A 22,106-nucleotide genomic window follows, 5' to 3' on the forward strand; every position below is an offset into this window, starting at 1 on the left:
TATGGGTAACTTGGATGATAAAAATTCTTCGTTTCTTTTAAGTTCGTCGTGATCATTAACTGTGCCAAAATTCGCATTAATCGGAAATCACTCACTTTCTATCTTGAGATAAATGAGTTTAGTCTAGTATGATAAAAAAGAAGTGCGTCCCATAATCATGTTAATCTGTGTTCAATCTCAACGAGTTTTAAAGAATTGACTGTTTCAATCATGAAATGGAGCCATAAAAAGCTTGTGTTTCCCGAGGTCAGACAGAGCGGTCTAGTTCCTTTTAGGACCGGAGATGATCCATTTTCCTATGGTCATCCCAATTTTGATGGAAAATTCTTCAATAGTCCCGGAATACCAAGTAGCATGTCCTACATGGTGCTTCCAGCCAATAAATTATCGCCGCCCCTACACTAAGTGGGTCAACTCTTGTCTCCCAATCACCCAACAAGAGAGGATAATTATGCTTCACCCATAAAAATTTTCACTACGTAATTGGTTGAGAGCATCACATGAACATGCCTCATGATAGTATGAGACTATTGAACAATTCTTAAGGGGGTTTAATGTAATTTACCATTGTTTAATTTATAGGAAGAATAACGGAAAATTCAAATTGCCAAGAAGAGGAAAAAGAGCGTCTTTAGGCCGAAAGTCTACACAAAGCAGATCTGTGCATAGATTGTCCACAGATTTCATTATGAAATTTATCACGGGTTCCACACAAATCATCCGAACACTTCATTAAATGTAAACATTTTTTCAAGGGTCTTAGTAAAAAATAAGCTCAATCCAATACTTATAGATACTCGATCCAACCATATAATTTTTCATTATCCGGAAATCTGAATGAAAAGTTAAATGATTGGATGAAGCACTTATAGGTATCGGATTGAGCTTATTTTTTACTTGGACCCTTGAAATTCTTTTTACATTTAATGAACGACTCAGATGATTTGTATGAGACATGTGGTGGGTCTCACAATAAAATTTGTGCACAGATCTGCTGTGTAGCAGGACTCGTTTTTAGGTACCGTTGCTGTGGGGCCCACGTGCTAGAATTCGCAAAGGGCGGAAACGCTCTCTCTTTAATTTGAATTTTCAAAACAACACAACTCGCACCTCTCTCTCAGATATGAACAGCGTTTTCTTTTTCTGATCCAAACCCTAAAATTAGGTCAGACCAAAACCAAATCCAGAAATCCAAGCATTAGATTCCATCGAGAAAAAAAAATGGAGAAATACGAGAAGCTGGAGAAGGTAGGGGAAGGCACGTACGGGAAAGTGTACAAGGCAAAGGACAAGGAGACGGGACAACTGGTGGCCCTGAAGAAGACGCGGCTGGAGATGGACGAGGAAGGCGTGCCGCCGACCGCACTCAGGGAGGTCTCCCTGCTCCAGATGCTGTCCCAGTCGCTCTACATCGTCCGCCTCCTCTGCGTCGAGCACGTCGACAGCAAGAAGGAGCACGGCAAGCCCCTGCTCTACCTCGTCTTCGAGTACATCGACACCGATCTCAAGAAGTTCATTGATACGTACCGCAAGGGCCCGAACCCCGGGCCGCTTCCCCCCTCGTTGGTCCAGAGCTTTTTGTATCAGTTGTGTAAGGGGGTCGCTCACTGTCATTCCCATGGTGTCCTCCACAGGTATCCATTCATTTTCTTTTTTCGCTTTCGTTCTCTACTTCGTTCTTTTTATAAATGTAGGGTTTGTGAAGCCTGATTAGTACTGGATAACACACCACGTGTTCACAGATACATTGTGATTGATTCCTTTAAACTGTTGAAGTTACGTATTATGGTGATTTGTTGATGTAACTAAACGTCATTATTATTCATGTAAGTCGAGGTGCGTGAAAGTTGGCCGGACACCTGAGTTATTGAAAAAAAAAAAAAATCACTGAACCCAGTATAAAGTGTGTTCTTGTTGTGATGGATTTTATTCTTCGTGCTATTTGGTTCAACATCTGTTAAAAAATAAACTCGTAGATAATGAATGAACAGTTTCTGAAATACAGAGATCTGAAACCGCTTAACCTTTACTTACTTATTTTTTATTTTTTACTTAATTGTAGGGTTTGTGAAGCTTGAGTAGTACTGGACACCTCATTACGTGATCATGGATATGTTGTGATCGATTCCTTTGAACAACTTGAGTTATTGTGGTGATTTGTTGATGTAAAATTGTTAGCAATCATTTAGTAATATATTGAAAATTGGTATGAGCTGTGGATGTAGACAATATTGACGAACCAAGAATATGAGTGTGCTTTTGTTGTGTGATAAGATCTTAATCTTCATGCTATTTGAATGGACATTTATCCAAGAAAGGAAATTCGTTGATGCTAAATGAACACTTTCCCTAATATAGAGATCTGAAGCCACAGAACCTTTTGGTGGACAAAGAGAAGGGGATACTGAAGATTGCTGACCTTGGCCTTGGAAGGGCCTTCACTGTTCCTCTCAAGAGCTACACTCATGAGGTCTGTCTTCTTATCAGTTGGCATTACTCAATTATCCGTAAGTTTTGTTTCGTCGGATTTGATTAGCATACTGCTCTTTCGTTTTACCATTCTTTTGTTGTTTCCACAGATTGTTACTCTCTGGTACAGAGCTCCAGAGGTTTTGTTGGGATCTTCTCATTACTCTACTGGAGTGGATATGTGGTCTGTGGGTTGCATATTTGGTAAAATCCTTCTACTCCATATGTTTTCTCTCGTTTGCAATTGCTATTTGCTCGATTGAATTGCCATCAAGAGACTAGAGATTAGGCTTGAGTAGATTTGAGTCTACTTGCCCTCTCAATAGATTTCTGACTTTCTCTTGTAGCTTTCACATTACTGTATAATGTATACTGAGTGTCCGTCACCGTTTACCCTAAAGCCCAAACAACACATCAGCTGGGGTCAAATACTTAATAAGGAGCTAGGGATTTACCCCCATAGTCAGTTTTCAGTCCATCTCTGCTTTTTTATGAGCAAACTGATTTTGTCATAATCCTAGCATAACAGATTACCAGTGGATTTTGTTATACTTCTTGAATTTAAAAGTTCAGCAAACTGTGGTCTATTGGTCGTTACTGCCTTAACTGGATACGTGTTTGACTCTTTGTTGCCTGCAGTGTATAGCTGATTTTGATTTTCTTTCTTTGGTTCACCATTTGAAGTCAGTTTTTCGTTTACCTTGCATCTTTGTTCCACGTTAATTAATATTACGCTGTTACCTTTCCATGATTATTCCTTGAAGCTGAAATGGCAAGGAGACAAGCTTTGTTTCCTGGAGACTCTGAGTTCCAGCAGCTGCTTCACATATTCAGGTATAGTATTTGTTTAGTGTTGGCTAGTTACTTGCCTTCCTATCCTGGCTCATACTTCTCTTGGATTTTGGTTATGGTCCTGAAGCAATTTGGTGGTTGTGGGGGACACAAACAATAAAAGAAGAATTGATTTCTGCTCACATCTATTCCAATATTTTTTGAGTATTTGTTGTCCTGTAATTCGTTATGCACTGTAAGGACAGGTTGAGTGGGAGAGGGAGAGTTGATGTTCATTTACAAAGTTTTGGGTAGAAAAGGAAGCGGAAGGTCATCAGTTAAAACTTTTTCTGAAATTTCTTTGAATGAAAGATACATCAATATGAGAGTCAGTAAGATGATGGTGGTTCACTTCTCTTTGATATTAGGCACACAAATGGTCATTATTACAGCTTTTGTTTCATAGCATTACCTTCATTACAGTAGTAGCCACAGATTGCACTTGCACGATGGTACATTCTGAATCCATTTCCGATTACCATTTACAAACGGGCTCTTGACCTCTTGTACATGCTTTGTTGAAGGATGATGGGAACACCAACAGAGAAGCAGTGGCCAGGAGTCAGTTCTCTACAGGACTGGCATGTGTATCCCCAGTGGGAGCCTCAGAACTTGGCACGTGCCGTTCCAGCATTGGAACCTGATGGTCTCGATCTTTTATCGGTAATGACTTAATGCTCGAATTTCGCTTCTTTTAGGTGCTTTATATCCACAAGAAGCCTACATACTGGAAATTGTTTCTATGGCCATGTTTATGGGGAACATACTTAGATGATTTATTAGCACAAATGATTCTATGGTTGTCTTTATGTTTCTCATTTCCGTGCCTGTCCAAGGTATGTCTTGTTTTATTTTTGTGTTTCAAAATACAATGTGAAATGGAGGGCCAAAGGTAATTTCATTTTGTCTCTAGGTTCCAATCCTTGACAGGATTTGAACTGATAGAAGTGGTAGAATTCAATTTTTAAATGAAACAGATGAACAGATCCACGATTTCGTCTGTGAGTAGGTGTTTTTGTTTGCATAACAAAGGCTGACCCCTTCTGTGTAAGTTCACTGCACGAGTTAAGTTTGGCTCAAACTGTTGGTGGAATAGAAATAGAGCTTTGTTCCCCACACAGATCCACTAAATAAGAGTTGGCTTCATTATCAACGGTGTAGCTTTGACCCTTTCCAATATGCTTCCTAAAATGCGAAAGAAGTGGAAGCACTCTTGTAGTCTTGTGAAAACTATTTGTCTTTGTTATGCTGGCATTTTCCATGTTTAACATTGTGTTTCGGTATTTGACAAATGCAGAAAATGCTGAAATATGATCCAGCAGAGAGGATCTCAGCTAAAGCAGCGCTTGATCATCCCTTTTTTGACAGTTTGGACAAGTCTCAATTCTGAAGTAGCATCTTGATGCTCAGTGAAGTCTGTTGCTATCATGATGGATGTCATCTGCTTGGTGATTTGAACTGTCTCATCACATCTTTCAGTTTTCTCATTTTGTGCCTCCTGAGTTTTTGTTCTGCTTCTCAAAATTTCACTTGTGGATCGGTGATGATAGTAGATGAAGCTTTTATCTCTAAGGGATTGTTATTTCTGTCTCGTGACATCTTTTAGAGCTCAACTGCATGTTGAGTACACATTTCACATTGTTGTTTCTATGTAGACTTCTGCCATTAAGTAAATTACAATTTCCAACAACCAGCAAGATGACATTTCGGTGGTTGTATTGGTCTACTCGTGTTAAAACAACACACAATGAAATCGTATTTGGTTTATCAGTTTGCGCTATAGGGCTGCAATTATTCTTGATTTTCAGCACTTGATTTGGAGGATGCACATCATTTCGGTAGTGTTTTTACGGTTGCAGCAGGCAGCTTTTTTTCTGATCAATGGCTATGGAGAATGATTAATTTACAATGAGGATGAGTTAATTGCATAATTGGTTTTCTTCTTTCTGTTGTTGAAAACAAGTACTCCCTTCTCCGTTCCTAAATAAATATCCGGCCCATAAACTTAAGCTTTAGATGTATTTTTTTCGTTAAATAATTCTAACTCTTTACAATTTGAAAATGCATCTTTTTATAGGTTTAAGTTTCCAGTCTGGACATTTATTTAGGGACAGATGGAGTATTATTAAGCTTACTTTTAAGACACAAGTCCGGACAAAACTGTACTCGAAATTGGTAGTTGTGTTTTAAATGTGTGTTCCTTTTGTAAACGTAACTGGCTACAATTGCTACAGCCAAACATGACATGGATAAACCGTTCAATCCATCAAGTGGTCTAAATAAACCCCATTTCTTTGCAATGTGTACGGGTAAATCATGCTGACCTCATATGCATGCTGGGACGTAACTGATTCGCCAAACATATCTCCAACGGCCCCGCCAATTCTCTCTCTCTCTCTCTCTCTCTCTCTCTCTCTCTCTCTCTCTCTCTCTCTCTGTTGAAGAAAAGAAGAAACAAACTCTTACCATTGTTTCCCTTTGTGTTTTTCTATTTCCTCCAATCCAATGTTTGTATCCATAAGATAAGAACATCGATCGCATAATGATAATGATAAGAGAGGAAATTAACTATATGTTGAAGAGGAATTGAGGGAGGGGGTGGTTTTGAGAGATTAATGGAAGGGTTGGATGGGATGATAGAAAGGCTGTTGGAAGGGGGAAAGATCAGAGGGAAGAAGATTCAGCTGGCGGAGCCTGAGATCCGTCTTCTTTGCACCACCGCCAAGGACGTTTTCCTCTCCCAGCCTAACCTCCTTGAGCTAGAAGCTCCCATTAACGTCTGTGGTATGTAAGCATTTACACATTTATGCCCACATATATAATTTACACATTTATGCCCACATTTTATTCAAGAAAATTTGACAAAGGGTACATCACGAAGTCGGGGGACTGAAGGAGATATGATTTAACATTTGCAATGATATAATGTCCTCCTCTACCCACCGCTGATTTTCACATGCTTATTATGAGCTTCATTTTTCAAATTTGGTATGTTAGAAGACAATGTTCTGAAAATTTAACCGCAAGATTTATAGTTTTTGCTTACAGAAATCCTATGAGGACCGACCAAAACCAACCGAAATTGTACCGACGGCTACTGGACGGCCGATCCGAGCCGTCCAAAAATTCTAAAAAAAAAACCCGAGGGGGTTGACGCAAAAATTAACGGCATCCGATGTGTGTATGGTGGCTGGATCAAGCACCCAATTTTTCGTGTATATTTGTATATACACGAATACACGAAAAAATTGGGTGCTTGATCTAACCACCATACACACATCGGATGCCATTGATTCTTACGTGGACCCCCTCGGTTTTTTTTTTTAGAATTTTTGGACGGCTCGGATCGGCCGTCCGGTGGCCGTTGGTACGATTTCGGTGGGTTTTGGTCGGTACGGCTAGCTACACTCTTTTGCTTAATTGTAGATTCGGCCATTGCCTGATTCTTTTTATGTTTGTTCACAAAATAGCTTGTTAAAGTCATAGCACGTCATCCTCATCGTTTGATGGAAGTGTTGGGAGGGGTTTTTGATGAAGTCTTCAACCGCGTTCGATATTGTATTGTGTGTCTGTCGGTTTTAGAGCACTTGCAACAAATGAAGTTTGAATCCATTTTATTATAGTGGAGGTATCACTTTCCAATTCGTGAAACCTTGGGTCAACCGTCTCTTTCCTTGAACAAATCGATATTGGAAAAGTTCTCTTTATATCTTTCGTATATTTGTGTCTATCTTTTGAGTGATTGGTAAGATCAACATTGTGTACCCAACATATAGTTTGAGGTTAATTTTTTTCCTGAAAAGAACAATATGTGTTCTCTTACTATAAATGAAGGTCATACCAAAAGGCTCGTTTGAAGGTCATTAACCACCTTCCTTCTATATCCACTTAAAATAAATCCGTCGTCCAAATAGCTCGTGACTGTATGCATCCTATATAAATGTGTGATCTTAAACGCCTCCGGGGCCACCATGTGGCTATTTACTCCTTAAGCTCCGCATGAAACATGGTCAAACAACTATCTATCTTAAGTAAATGTCAGATTAAGAATGTTAAATGGTCAGCTCAAACGTGTTCTTCATCCCGTTAACTAATCTCATGGAAAACTATTAATTTGCAGGAGACATCCACGGGCAGTACCCAGATCTCCTCCGCCTGTTCGAATACGGCGGTTTCCCGCCACACTCCAACTACCTCTTCCTCGGCGACTACGTCGACCGAGGAAAACAGAGCATCGAAACCATATCACTCCTCCTAGCTTACAAGATCAAATACCCCGACAACTTCTTCCTCCTGCGTGGAAACCACGAGTGCGCTTCCATCAACCGCATCTACGGCTTCTACGACGAGTGCAAGCGCCGGTTCAGCGTCCGGCTGTGGCGGATATTCACAGACTGCTTCAACTGCTTGCCGGTGGCGGCGGTGATAGACGAGAAGATACTGTGTATGCACGGCGGGCTATCGCCGGAGTTGGAGAGCTTGGATCAGGTACGGGCTGTTGAGAGGCCCGTTGATGTGCCGGATCAGGGGTTGTTGTGTGACCTGCTTTGGGCTGACCCGGATAGGGATGTTAAAGGGTGGGGGGAGAATGATAGAGGGGTTTCGTTTACGTTTGGGGCTGATAAGGTGGTTGAGTTTTTGAAGAAGCATGATCTTGACCTTATATGTCGTGCGCACCAGGTACTCTCTCTCTCCCATTGCACGTAGGACCCAGCTTTGAATAGCATTCATTCATCTCGACAATCAATAATTCAAATTTGATAAATTATCTTACTGATAAGATACCATTCAAAAATCTAAAACATATTAAAGACTTTGAGACAGTAGCGAGCACTTACGGTCCTTTACAAGACTTATAGCATGTACTGGTATTAGGTAAAATACCTACTCAAAAAGTACAATTTTTATTTTACCTTTCACTTTTTTACATCCACACCACGACAGTCTCTCTACATTTTCCTCTCTATCTAGTAAAATATTAAAAAATACAGAGTAATACAAATTGCTGTAGAAAGAAAGAGAGGAAGGAGGGAGAAGAGAGAGAAAGAATATAAAAAAAGATTTGCATGTGAACAGTGCATCGCTAAAAATAGAGAGGTTTTTTCACAAATATATTTTACTTCTTCTGGTGCATGCTTGTTTTTGTTCTTTTCCTCTCCAAACTAGAGAAAAAACCTTTTTACCTCATCTCATATACATGCTCTTACAACCCAACTATGGACAGCATATATTCTTTCACACACACACATTATATACACACTCTTATGGCCCTTTTGAACTGAGGCATTTCATAAGAAGAGAAATGAAAGGATTAGAGTTTCTTGACAAATCAAACATATGGATTGGATAATTTGATGAGAAATGAAAGACAAAATGACAAAATAAAAAAATAATATTTTTTGATTGACTCATTCTCCTTTCTTATATTACATTTACTCACAATCCAAATGGCTGTTAATAACGCACACAACATAGCAAATCGATATATTACGAACAATAAGCAGAACAACATCAGATATAAGAGACTATGTGCCGCCATTTATGAAGAAGGGATGGCAAATTTACTATTGAACAATAAGGAGAAGTACAATGTTTATGGTTGTCCTCTTAAATTGTGCCTCTATGTTCTTCTAGTTTTTCTCTCTCAAAACGCTCTAAAAGTCCTACACCCGAAAGCACAAAACACGTTATTCACCTAGACAGACTTAGTCTACATCCTGAGAAACAAATGAGAGTTCGTGTGACTGCAACCTGAGTGTGTATGGACGCTCCAGATTTGCGTTCGAAAGAGGATGCTTCAGATTTCTGTCTGAACGAGAATTGCCTGCTGAGAGTTGTTTTTTCCCCAAATGCAAGCCACATTTACTACATTACCTAACACACTGGAATACGAAGGACTATAGGACTGGATGAAAACATTATACTGCAGAAACAATATAGTATATGCATCCACTACCGACGAGCTATGCTTAGACATACCTCTTTTTGTACATTTATTCGTATATTTTCTCGCAGTTGTTGGTGGGACCCGCATAACTACATCGCAGGATTCTACACGAATTGTGAAATAAGATGTAAGAATTGGTGTGCAAATGGATGTGTACCTTGTATTTTTCCTATCTTACTATCTATACTGAACGAGTCAAACATTAACGTTGCACCACCAAATTGAATAACAGACGAGTTTGGTTTTCCAAGTGACAAATGTTATGCAAACAAACTTGTCATGTATACCGTTGCATTTTCCGTTTCCCTGTAAACCAAGTTTGTATTTTCCCTATTGAAAAAAAAAAAAAAAAACCAAGTTCGTTCGGAAAGTTTGTTTATACGCATTACTGTTTCTGGAGAACTGCGTCATATTATCATTAAGTTAGAAAAATCGTTGGGCGCTCTTGGAGAATCGCAATGTGGTGCCCCAACCCTTCAACAATCACATGTTCTTATCACGACCAAGTGTATGAGTCTTAACATGAATTTTTGGTGGTGAAGAGTGTTGGGCATCATCAAGACCACTGTATAATTACTCCATTAAGTTATGCCAAACAAATGTTCACTTGAGAAAAGTAAAAACAAGTCTTTTAGACTCCTAAAAATCATGTGCCTTGCAAAAAAGAGTGACTCTCAACTAAGCTCTGTTTTTTCTCGAAAATGCCTTGACCTTTCATGTTTCGTTGCTCTAACAATTTCAGTGCATAGAAGACATGGAAACCAAGTATCAAAAAATTATTGATATTTACCAATTGAACCTACTGATTACTGCTTACCTCTGCTCTTGAGTGACACCGACTAATTTGAGCAGGTGGTGGAGGATGGTTATGAATTTTTCGCAGATAGGCAGCTAGTTACCATATTCTCTGCACCAAACTACTGCGGGGAATTCAACAACGCGGGTGCACTGATGAATGTGGACGCGAGTTTGCTTTGCTCGTTCCAGATTCTCAAGCCATGGCGAGGGAAGCTAGCTTTTATGGAGTAATTCGTTTGCAAAGACTGCAGGCACTCGCTAAGCTCCATCACGTCGATCTTACCGTGTTAAGGGTGTGAGCCGGTTGCTGTGTTTCCGGAAGCAGAAATATTAGCTCACAATCAAGCATCAGAAGAAGAAAAGAAAAAAAACAGGCTGTGCATATATGATCTTCTAGGAACAAATAAGTAGATTGCGAAGTTCAGTGCAGTATGAAGTAACAAATTAAGCACGTTAAGCACAGGTGTCACTAACCCTGTGCATTTTATTTATAAGTCATAATATCTTGTTCACTAGTTCTCCAAATTTTTACCCTTTTCTTTCTGCTACAACCCTCATTAGACAATTTACTGCACGAGTTCTACACAGTTGGCATTTCTCTTTCCTATTCAAATAGACGATATAGCCTTAGCGATAAATTCGTAAGCAAATCCAAATGCGTATCGTTGTGCCTCGAAGCGTAGATAAAATCGGTTTCATGCTAGTATTGATCAGCGATGATTACTTATTGGATTGTGTCCAATGCCTACAACACGATGCATTACATCTCTGGCGTGATCACTACATCAAGATTCTGCTCTCGCAGTGGTTGGACTGTAGAAAGATATACGCTACTGGTCCCTAGTCCGCCGCAAGTCTGAAATCCATAAGGTCACGCTCAAGGGAGGTAGCTACTCTGATTGCCCGCTCCTCCAACCTTTTTTGTCTAGCAAAAATAAAAATGCTACATATCAAAACAAAGCTGTTGCCAACATAACCAAATATATCAGCAAAAGTCTTAATTTGTCGAAGAATAATGATGTGTCCGAGGCTATACTAACAAACCACGACTTTTGGTTTTACATATGCCACGGGAAAAGTTCATCGGTTTTCATCTAGAAAGATCAATGCAGCACGTCATGGTCCTCATGGAGCCATAAATTAGTTGTATTTACCTCTTCCGGTTCATAACCACAAAGCCCACTCTTAAAACCTACTTATTTTCAGTCCTGGACTCCTATTTCTCCCATCTTTATGAGAAGGGACCCCATTTCTAATGTACAAATATATAGGTGAGGAGGGCGGATGCAGAATTTGTGCATAGCGAGGGCCCAAACCACGTTTGTATTCAAGTCCTTCTAACCGACGGCGGCCTTATCGATTCTGCACCAACGGCCACAAGGGGCCCACTCTGGGTTCTACATGAAAAATCCGGGCCGTTCAATAACTTAAAAAAAAACTTGAGTGGGCCGTGAAAAATCAGTTCAATCCGATATGTGTACATGCTCGGTCCAATCTTCGTATTTTTCTTTCATATTTTAGGAAATGGCTCGGATTTTCCGTGTGGGACCCGAGTGGGCCCCGCGTGGCCGTCGGTGCAAAATTGGTAAGCTTTTTCTTGTGTATTTTTACGGCGACAACAAAAATATATCCCGTATTCATTCATTACCACTAGGTGGGTCTAAGTTTGTGTTGTATCCGTAATCAGCATTTTATTTTACGTGTGCGATCAAAAAATTATTGGTAACTTTAGAATTAAGGGAGTTTTTCCCACACAAATATAAGTTATTTTAAGGTTTTTTTTTCATCTAAGGGACTTGCACGTGCCAATCTTACAGAAATTTTCTAAATTACCCTAACAACTAAACTAGTTGTATAATTAAGGAGAGAATTTGGAGTTGCTCAGCGGGCCGGACACCCCCTTTCCGTCCGCCCCTGCACCCCACTACTTTTACATATGGTAGGAGGGACCAAATTGAGTAACGTGTTTTGCGTTAGTCAAATTGAGAGGCGGGTTGTGGTACAGGCACTGAAGCTGGACTGCTAGCTAGCTAAGCCTACTGCATTTGTAGCACCAGGAATACATGTTCGAATAAACACATTTCTGCCACCATATGAAGAAGTTGGAAATATGAAAACACCAAGGAAAGTGAAAGCGGCTGCTTATTCAATACTATTTTCAAAGAACCATAAGATTGCGATATCGTTGTGAGCAGTTGATCTTCGCATATATCCCAATTCACATTGAAGCTGTCGTGACAGAAACACATATACTCCCCTCCTGTTTCCGTTGTAAAAATCTCTCTCTCTCTCTCTCTCTCTCTCTCTCTCTCTCTCTCTCTCTCTCTCTCTCTCTCTCCCATTAATAAGTCACCTTACATATGGCATACCAGCCAGTCTCTCCCATTAATAAGTCACCTTACATACGGCATACCAGCCAAACAGTCCCCACTCAGTGATAAATAACTGGTAGGGGAGGGGCTCAGAATCCTTAATCAGCCTACAAAACTGAGCCACCAAACAACATCAATGTTTCAATTTAAGGATTTCTTGAAACTAAGTATACATATATGTTGTCATTCTGTATATTAGCGGCCTTCAACAACTATAACAGTACAATTTCCGGTTAGTTTTATTTCCATTGCCAACTCAAGAAAATAAAGAAAGAAGAAAAATGGAAGTAGAAAATACTTGGTCAGAGGATAGGAAATATACACGAGCTCCTCCTCCTCCCCTTCCAACTCCTCGAAACAGTCGGAAGCAAAGAAGAAACAAATGTTTGGCGGCGATTGCTTTAATATTGGGCATATTTCTGACACTGTTAATACTTGGGCTCACAGGCTTCAAAGTCAAACGTCCTGTGACCACCATTCACTCTGTCGTTCTAAAAGAATTGCAGACTTCGCTCGACATTCCAAGCCTGAAAGTGTACTTTAACATCTCTCTTGACATGAATCTGTCCATTAAGAACGAGAATAAGATAGGATTCAAGTTCACCCACAGCTGTGTCTTCATCAACTACAGAGGCCAAGTGGTGGGAGATCTTTCTATACCAGCAGGAGAGATTTCGGCAGACAAAACCGTCTATATGGATTTAACGGTCACCTTTATGGCCGACCGATTGCTTTCGAATTCAGATTTGTATGCAGACGTCATCTCCGGTACTTTGCCCGTCAGCACGTCTACAAGAATTTCTGGCAAAGTCATTATTGGAATTTTCAAAATCCATGCGGCTTCCGACACATCCTGCGACATAATCATTGACATCAAGAACAAAAGCGTGGCCAAACAGACTTGTCATTCTAAGACCAAACTATAGAGTTCAAGAATATCACGTAAGCAACATTTATTGGTTTGTTAATTCCTTCGCATTTTTGTAGCTTGAGCAATTGAGATGGATTACACAAAGAACACGGTGGTCTCTTTGGTCTTTGTTTTTCCTTCTGGAGTTTTGTTGTATTGCACTGTGTACATTGCTATCCTTCCCTTTTGGTGACTGGATGAGGTATACGAATGTGGCGCATCGGTCTCTCTTGTGCACAACTTGACTTCTCTACCATTTTGTCCCTCAAACCATCCTTCAGATAACACAATCTTCAAATTCTCAACCTTTCACGACTATGGATGTGGTATTGTTAAGAGAAGCAAGAAAATTTAAATAGATAACAATTCATCCTAACTAGCTACTCAGTACACACAAGAAAGAGCTCTAGTTTCAGTGCAGTCTAGGGTCTCTCCACCGGCAGTCAGGTATTAATAATCACTTACCCTGTGTTAGTAGAGTGAACGGACTCAAAAACTGTTGTCAAGAGGAGCTCCTGCTTCTAAGGAATGAGAATCAGCACCTTTCCCGCTGTGAGAGCTCGACTAGTGCTATTCTACCTTCCCTATTAATTTACTGATGTAAAGTAGGAACACCCACTTAGAGGTTTCCGAACGCTCATGCTTCATTGTATCGTCTCATGTCAAGGGGATATGACCTAAGTTCTAATCAAAGGCTGACCCCACGGAGAACCATGTAAACCAAGCTTGGAACCAGTAATTCAGAGATTGGACAGTTTCTCCTGAGATCATTTCACCCTATCTGACCTTCGCCCTTTAAATGTCAGAGAATAATGTGGCTCCTGAGACATTTCATACATCATCCATTTGTGAGAGAGAGAGTCTGTGTTTTGGACTAGCTCAAGTGTGATTGTGAGAGATTATTGCAATAAGATCAAACGAGTTAAATCATTTCATTTTCCCAAACAAGATCAAAACGAGTAGAGGGTCATTTGCCAGAAATAAGAAGAGTTCCATACCTTGATACCTCCCTTGTGCAAATTGCTGGCAAGTAACTCTCAACTATCAAGCAAAGTCACCCTTGACCTGCCATATTGCCCTGTATTGATAGCTAGAGAGCTTTTAAGTAAAGTTTCCACTACACTAACCACAAGAACTAATAAGACATAAAAGTACCACTGTATAGAAAACCATGACTAGCATGCCATATAACGTTTCGGCAGCAATGCAACCTATACAAGGACAATGAAACCATCACCGCTAATGAGGCAAAGTAAACATTATCCATGAGCCATATGGCAACAAAGTAATAGGTAAATCATTGATCCGCTAATCACAAAGAGATGAATTCACTTGTTACTGCTTCTTACCCTAACGTTTCATCTGGATTACGGGTGAGAAAAAGCAGATACGACTTGAATCGAAATCATTGTTTCGGATTTCCACATCAATGGGCCGAAACGTACCTTGAAGGTAACGCGGCCTTCTAGTATAGTCACCATTGTAATCCATAGTTAATACAATAGGAGACAATCTATTTTCTTATTTCTTAAGATTGAGAAAGCCCCATCTGTGCTTGAATATGGCATAGACAAGATTGCAATATAATGAGAAGACTTGAAACGCGAAGGACCTTTCCAGCCATACCATAAGATGTGGAACCGGTAGCAAACCCGTAAGTATCCCTGTACGGTGTACCTAAGGGTGGAACAAGACCTTAGGTGTCCCTGTACCTAAGGGTGAATTGGAATCCTTGCACCAACTCAAGAAACAAATGATGGGAGCCCCATAGTGATGCAGGGAAGCGTATAAGAAAACTGATGATCGAAGCGATAAGGACAATCACAAACTCGATATTTTAGAGAAACTCTCTCTGACTCTTTTCTTTATCATTAATCAACTGTTTAGCCCTCAGGCATTAAACTGAATATAAAGGAACCCTAGAAAACATAAAGAAACAATACCGAAATTAATTCGGACCCACAAACTAGACGGGAAAACAAAACATCAGAAAAAAGAATGGGCCTAATTGGACTTTCCGAAAGTTATAAGAGCGTAAATAATAGCCCAAAAACGGATCGAAGGCCTAAACGGCCTCAGAAGGCTAAAAAACACACGGCACAGGGCCTATGGCGCTGTGTTCTGACCGTCGGCCCATTTCCAATCGAACCCAGGCAAGCCCGACGCCTAATTCCACGATCAATAATATTACGAAAATACTGGTTAGTACAAATGGGCTTTGGCATGCTTAAAATGAAACTCCTCCTCTTTGGCTACTGCATCACATAGGCTCCACAAAGAGATAAAACAACTAAGATAAAGATCACCTAACAATAATGATAAACAAACTAAAGTCCTAAGAAGATAAAACTCTAAGGGTGGAACAAGACCTTAGGTGTCCCTGTACCTAAGGGTGAATTGGAATCCTTGCACCAACTCAAGAAACAAACGATGGGAGCCCCATAGGCTCCACAAAGAGATAAAACAACTAAGATAAAGATCACCTAACAATAGTGATAAACAAACTAAAGTCCTAAGAAGATAAAACTCTAAATAACAATCTATCTGGATAAATACTGAATAAACAAAACTCATAAAATCTAGCTGGGCCAACGGATATTATCATCCAACCATGACACTGGTTGGGCTATCTTCAGATGCAGGCGCTCATAGACTCGCGAGAATCGGGCTTGGGCCCTGGTATCCCGTGTCTGCCCGCACCACCGTAGCTGAGTGGTTATGACTTACAAGGTTTACCTAACCAATACCTTAACTGTTATACAGACTACAACTTAGTGGAAACAGCTTCCACATCTGGTATGCCATGCAATTTGCAAATTACCAACAAAATAAACATGAGAAAGCAACCATTCCAAACAAGCCACGCTTGAGATGATTTGAGAAACAACCATCAACTAGAAGGGTTGTATCGAATGGTTGTGGAGCAATTTTCATTCTAGAGAAAGTGAAATGATTGTAGCTGCTTCTAGCTTTCTTTCTGGAAAGAGTCTTAACATTGAGCAGAGAATATAGAGAGAATAAGTTAAAGATAGTAATGCAGTACAGAAGATAGTTGCAGCAGCATATGGAATCTAGCACACTTATCGCAAGATGCAATTTACATAAACTAAAAGTAATTTGAAAGTAGCATACGATAGGGGTGTTATTCGGTCGGGGTCGGTCGGTTCGGTCCAAAAATGTTGGAGACCGAATCAGTTCGGGGATGAAAATGCCAGGACCGATCCCGACCGTTCTTAAGTTCGGTCCAATTCGGTTCGGGGTGGATTCGGTCCGGTCGGGGAATTCGGTCCGACCGAATTGGGCCTCGTTGGGCCAAATATAAAAATTTGAAAGTGGGCCAATTAAAAAAAACTTGATAGTAGGCCAGGAGAGTTTTCGGTCCAATACACCTGTTTTTTTTTTTATCAAACACCGATTCAAAATTTTGACAGTGGGCCACCTGTTGAGGATTTTTTTTTTTTTTTGGTGAAAACCTTGATTCTCTCCATTTCTCTAACACATACAAAGCTCAATTCAAAAAAAAAAGATATACATCACTACCAAATTTTCACTATCAATTCTCTACCAAATTTTCACCGGTCCAATACATATATACACCTGTTGAGGAATTTTTCACTACCAAATTTTTCACTATCAATTCTCTCCATTTCAATTGAAAACCAGTAAGTGATAGCATCCAAAAAAGAGAGGAAGTGCTAGCATAAAAAAAAGTAGTTCAAGACTAGCAGTTCAAGCCTCCAACAGCTTCACTAGCATCCATCCAACACAGCACCCGTACAAGACCTGAAATTGATAGGCAAAACAACTTAAAATTTCAAAAAATGAAAACAGATTATGTAATTTCATAAGAAAAATTACAGCAAACAAAAATAGATTGTTGTACCCATTGTAGAACTCCTCGGTCCAAGCATTAGGGCTTCAATTCGTCTTTTATTCTATAAAAAAATGTCCAAGTAAAACTAGAAACCATAAATATAGATTACTAGCATCAATGTTCGTGGAATACATATTCATATGCATATACAAGAGATATACACGTCTAATTATTATATACCACCACACATATAAAGCAAACAGTGGGTGTCGATTTTGAAGGGAAAAACAGTGGATCGATCTATAAAAGCATTGCGTCTGGGTAATGAACAACACAGATAAGACAGATATATAAACACTAACAAAGGGGTTAGCAAAAGAAAAATAATAGAAAGGACGAACCTGCAAGGGAGAAGAGAGATTGGTGTGGATCAGAGAGAGAGAGAGAGAGAGAGAAGGATTTCAGAGAAGGGGAGGGAGGCGTGGTGATTGGTGAGAGGCTAAGATTGCCGATCTGTGAAAGAGACTGAGAGAGGGTGAGAGAATGGGACACCGTGAGAGTGAGAGTGAGACCGAGAGAGGGCTCAGAGGGGAGTTAGAGATGAGGTAGGGTTTTGTTTGTGTACGGTGGAGATTAAAAGACCAAAAAAATTTACGGTTAAGATTTATGCAAATTATATAATTATATAAATTATATATACTCGGTTCGGTTCGGTCCATTTCGGTTCGGTCCGGTTCGGTTCGGTTCGGTTCGGTCCAATCGGTCTACAATTTCAGAAAACCGAGACCTTAGTTCGGTTCGGTTCGGTCCACCCCGAACCGAAAAATCCCGCCAGCACTCCGACCGAAAACCGAACCGAACGGTCGGTTTTTTCGGTTTTTTTCGGTCCGGTCGGTTTTGTATCAGCCCTAGCATACGACACATGTACACTGCATCAAAATACTAGCCATTCTTTTACTACAAAACATTACTCCTCCAATAAAATGATTAAAGCATAGGATTAAACATTTCGAGAAAGAACATTTCCAAATGAAAAAACTCTTACCTGTTTATCCACTTGATGAAATTGGTAGTGGACACCACAAAATTTCTCCTTCTACTTCAACCAGACTTTATCCTCAAAAAGCACCAGAATCCCTTTTCTTCAACAAAGGATGGACTTGCAACAATTTTCGATGACAAGCTTAACATGGAGTCAAGCACAGGAACGCCATAAAGTGTGGAACAAAGCAACCTCTAGAATGAAGAAAAAAGTTCCTTGAAGCAAAACAACCTGGTACAGGTTTCCTTTTTTCAAGTGGAATTACCTCATTGAAACACTAGAGGTTGTCGCAAAAAAACATGCAAAAACAGCATTAACTCTATTCAGAGCATCCACCACTGTTTCCTGCAGAGAATCCTACATATTGTTCAGCACTGATAATAGAGTAACGGTTGATGCACTAGACTTAACTAGTACACGGCTCCCGTTCCATAGTACAGCCTCCTCTAGTGATGTGGATAGAAAATTTTAAGCTTGAGGTAACTAAAACACCACCTGTGGGAAAGGTATTTCCTTTCCTTTCCAATTTCACAAGTAGCTGTGATTACTTATTCCACAACAACCCAAAATGCTTCTGCTCTTTACACACTTCATCAAACTAATTTGGATCCATGACATGAATTGTAAGAGAGACACTTCTTTTTTTTGTTAACGGTGCAAGAGAAGCACAAAAGAATGGTAGGAAATAACATGAGAGAGAGAGAGAGAGAGAGAGAGAGAGAGAGAGACTTATTGCTGAGAGTTGCACATAGTTTTCTCTAATAAGGAAACCAACGGTCTCTATGAAACTGAATTTAAATTAATCTGAGAAATAAGTACTTTTCAATATGTTACTCTCTAATCTCTATAAACGTAGTCAGAGAGAGAACTACCTTCCCATCGAAACAATCCTCACAGATCACAATTTTCAGGGTTTCAAAAAATAGGAATACAAGAATACCAATCCATAGCAATATGAGTTAGCACTACAGTTACCAAAATACAATTCCTACAGAGCAGTATTCCCTAATGTGTAGTATCCAGGGTTAGTCGATGATGAGGAGTGAGTATTCCTGTACTACCCCTTATCGGTACCAGGCACAGAGGTATGTGACATAAAAAGCCCTCATAACGTCAGCTTTAAACCTTTTAGCAGAACCCAAGTCAGAACTCAAGCTTTCTGCATAAACCCTGATCAACGTTCCTTAATTTTCTTGTGGTTCCTGTGGTCTTCACAGGAGCACCGGGACAGGTTTCCGCAATTCCACTAAGACGGGTAGCAGAATCAGGGGTTTTAAACCCATCAAAACCTCGATCCAGAGGTAAAATTTCAGTAACAAGCCCCTCCGTCTGCTTCGAAACAATAGCTTCCAAAAGTGTATCATACACTGTTTCCAGTATCATCTCGTCATCTGAGATGGTTTCAGCATCACTTTTGCGATTTCCATCCAGGACAAAATTCACAGAAGAATCATACTTAAGCCGCCGCGCAACATTGACTCGTGATTCTTTTAGGTACTTCTTACAATGAGGAGCCATCGCGAGCTCCTCTGGACCCGGAGCAAACGGGTCGAAACCATCCTCCATCGGGGTACAGGGACTAAAATCGATAGAAGCACGCAAGTTATCATTTCGAGGCGAAGAAACCAACGTTAAAGGGGATGTAAAACAGAAGAGGAAGTCCCCAGTCTCTTTATTTGAATCTGGGGTTATAGGCCCTATAGGAGCCACCTTAGATAACGGGAATACCTCACTTAAATTCTCTTCAGCTTCTACAACAACAACAAATTTCTCCTCCACATTCTTCACGATTTTCTGAGAGATATTTTCCACTGCATTTGGTTCATCCATGGTGACTGTAGTATCCATTATCCCCAACGATGAAAAGGTAACCAAACTGTACCACATAAATCAAAAACAAAATTGGGGTTCAGAAACTTAACAAGAACAAAACAAAATAAAGAATCGGGTGCAAAATGAATGAATTGAGAAACCCTAAACACGACAGGGAATGAGCTCAGGAATTAAATTGAGGCCCAGAACCCACTAGCTTTACAAAATTAGGGCTCAGAAGCTTAACAAGAACAAAACAAAATAAAGAAATGGGTGCAAAATGAATGAATTGTGAAACCCTAAACTCGTCACGGAATGAGCACAGGAATTAAATTGAGGCTCAGAACCCAGTGGCTTTCAAAGATTAGGGTTCAGAGAGAACCCTGATCGTCAGGTGATGTCAAAAAGATCAAAAATTAAAGCGTGAAAACAAAAACCCTAAAACAGAAAGCAAGTAGAACATGAGGAGATTCTTAGGAGGGGGCGGGGGGGAAAGAGTGCATTTTCCACAAATGCAGAGAGGAAAGCATCACTAAAAATTTATACAGACATCTATGCATCGAAAGGAGCAAAATGCATAGGGTTTAGGAGAAGGAGGTGGAGCTTCGTACAGGAAAAGATAGATTAAAATAAATCGATGAACTTACTAATAATGCGTATACAGAAGAGGGGGGGCTCTTATTCTGGGGATATGCAGAAGCAGCGGCGGAGGAGAGGAGGAGGAATGCGGGTCGGCGACTGAGAGTGGAGAGATGACCGGGGGGGGGGGGGGGGGGCGGGGGGGCGTCGACGTTTTACGCGGTGAAACTGGGGAGAAGAATAACTCGGTGCTGTTTCAGTACACGTCGAACAAGTAGGACTTCACTTCGCTTCACTTTTGAGGCTTTGCTGATTTGTACAGTATGTTAGGGAGGGCGAATTTCACTTTGGTCCTTCTAATTGGGCACTTGTGAAGATTACCGTCTTGAGGTTTCAAAATCATCGCATTACGCCTCTTCTTTCCTTTCCTTTTCTTTTCTTTTTTCTTCTGTTTGTTGAGGGTGTAAAGAAGTGAATAAGAGCATGTATACAAAAGTAGGCAAATCCATATTTTACCTAATCAAAACCACCAAAGCAGTTTGCACCGGTCTCTGTAAACACAGATGTATTTTTCCTTTCAGGAAAATGCTTTGTAAAACTAGCGAGGTATTATTTACAAGCAAACCATTAAAATATTATTCTTTCTTTCTCCCTTCCCTACCACTCCCTCATTCTCTATCTACCCCTCTCCGTCTCTCTCATTTTTAGTGATATATTTTATAAGGATAAAGATGTATGATAGAGAGAATTGGTGTGAGGTTGAGAGAGATTTGAGTAGGTAAAATGAAAAAGGTTGATTATTGGGTAGGTAAAATACATTTTGTTGGTGTACATGCTCTAAGGGGGGGAGGCGGATAATGGAGAGAGAGAAATAAGAAATGTGGTGTTTGGTTGTGGAAGAAGGGGAGGTCGTTTATCCCCTTGGACAAGCCTTAGCTAATCCCATCCCCCACCCTAGGATAAGTTAATCCGGGTGGGGAGAAAGACCAAATTGTACCCCCAAAAAATTTATTTTTGTATTCTCACGGTCCATTTAAATGGGGGGTAAGAATTAGGGGTATTAGTTAATATGAGAGATAAGATAGTAGGGGGTATTAGTTAATAAATGATGACCCACATTAATGTGATATTTATGGAGGGGGATTAAATAGTAGGTTGTTTGGACGAATGTTTAGAGAATGGAGATTAAATAATACTTGGTTTGGATGGAGGATTAATAGGATGGATAAGGAATGATGGATGATATAAAAAAATGTCAAATGACCCTTTTGTCCTTGTACAGTCCCTAAATTAATTATGTATTATGTTTTATATGTAATTGCAAATTTAATTATTCTTTCACAATTTAAGCTGTAATATTTAATTTTACTAACAAATTAAGGAATTTAGTATTATTATTAAACAATTTTTTTTATAAAATTCAATTTTAAAAAAAAAATTAAGTGTTCCAAATTTCAATCCGTTTGAACCAATGGAAAGATTTTAGTTTTCTCATCATTTTATCCTAAATCATCATAATTAAATTTTGACTC

The 22,106-nt window shown here is 39.9% G+C and overlaps 4 protein-coding genes across 5 annotated transcripts; 3 read left to right on the plus strand and 1 right to left on the minus strand.

Moving 5' to 3' along the window:
- Nucleotides 1-1,088: 1,088 nt before the first annotated feature.
- On the plus strand, nucleotides 1,089-5,070 carry LOC131323235 (cell division control protein 2 homolog C). Its single transcript, XM_058354926.1, has 6 exons — nucleotides 1,089-1,634; nucleotides 2,359-2,470; nucleotides 2,580-2,673; nucleotides 3,234-3,303; nucleotides 3,825-3,963; nucleotides 4,598-5,070. Exons 1-6 carry the CDS (start codon nucleotides 1,222-1,224, stop codon nucleotides 4,688-4,690), a joined length of 921 nt encoding a protein of 306 aa, XP_058210909.1. The 5' UTR covers nucleotides 1,089-1,221; the 3' UTR covers nucleotides 4,691-5,070.
- A 632-nt stretch (nucleotides 5,071-5,702) lies between these two features.
- On the plus strand, nucleotides 5,703-10,653 carry LOC131322466 (serine/threonine-protein phosphatase PP1-like). 2 transcript variants are annotated; one of them, XM_058353795.1, is made up of 3 exons: nucleotides 5,703-6,084; nucleotides 7,421-7,980; nucleotides 9,316-9,351. In XM_058353795.1, exons 1-3 carry the CDS (start codon nucleotides 5,916-5,918, stop codon nucleotides 9,334-9,336), a joined length of 750 nt encoding a protein of 249 aa, XP_058209778.1. In that variant the 5' UTR covers nucleotides 5,703-5,915; the 3' UTR covers nucleotides 9,337-9,351. The 2 variants fall into 2 exon arrangements, with proteins under 2 accessions (XP_058209778.1, XP_058209779.1); XM_058353796.1 differs by lacking the exon at nucleotides 9,316-9,351 and adding an exon at nucleotides 10,100-10,653 and having other exon boundaries at nucleotides 5,887-6,084.
- Nucleotides 10,654-12,698: 2,045 nt separating this feature from the next.
- Nucleotides 12,699-13,343, plus strand: LOC131323763 (late embryogenesis abundant protein At1g64065-like). The gene has a single exon (XM_058355608.1). It carries the CDS (start codon nucleotides 12,699-12,701, stop codon nucleotides 13,341-13,343), a length of 645 nt encoding a protein of 214 aa, XP_058211591.1.
- Nucleotides 13,344-18,935: 5,592 nt separating this feature from the next.
- Nucleotides 18,936-20,858, minus strand: LOC131323197 (unknown protein 1). The gene is made up of 2 exons (XM_058354884.1): nucleotides 20,643-20,858; nucleotides 18,936-20,059 (listed from the first exon to the last, which is right to left on the minus strand). Exon 2 carries the CDS (start codon nucleotides 20,029-20,031, stop codon nucleotides 19,327-19,329), a length of 705 nt encoding a protein of 234 aa, XP_058210867.1. The 5' UTR covers nucleotides 20,032-20,059; nucleotides 20,643-20,858; the 3' UTR covers nucleotides 18,936-19,326.
- Nucleotides 20,859-22,106: the final 1,248 nt, after the last annotated feature.

Source organism: Rhododendron vialii, chromosome 4a (genome assembly GCF_030253575.1).
Source record: "Rhododendron vialii isolate Sample 1 chromosome 4a, ASM3025357v1".
NCBI classification, from domain to species: domain Eukaryota; kingdom Viridiplantae; phylum Streptophyta; class Magnoliopsida; order Ericales; family Ericaceae; genus Rhododendron; species Rhododendron vialii.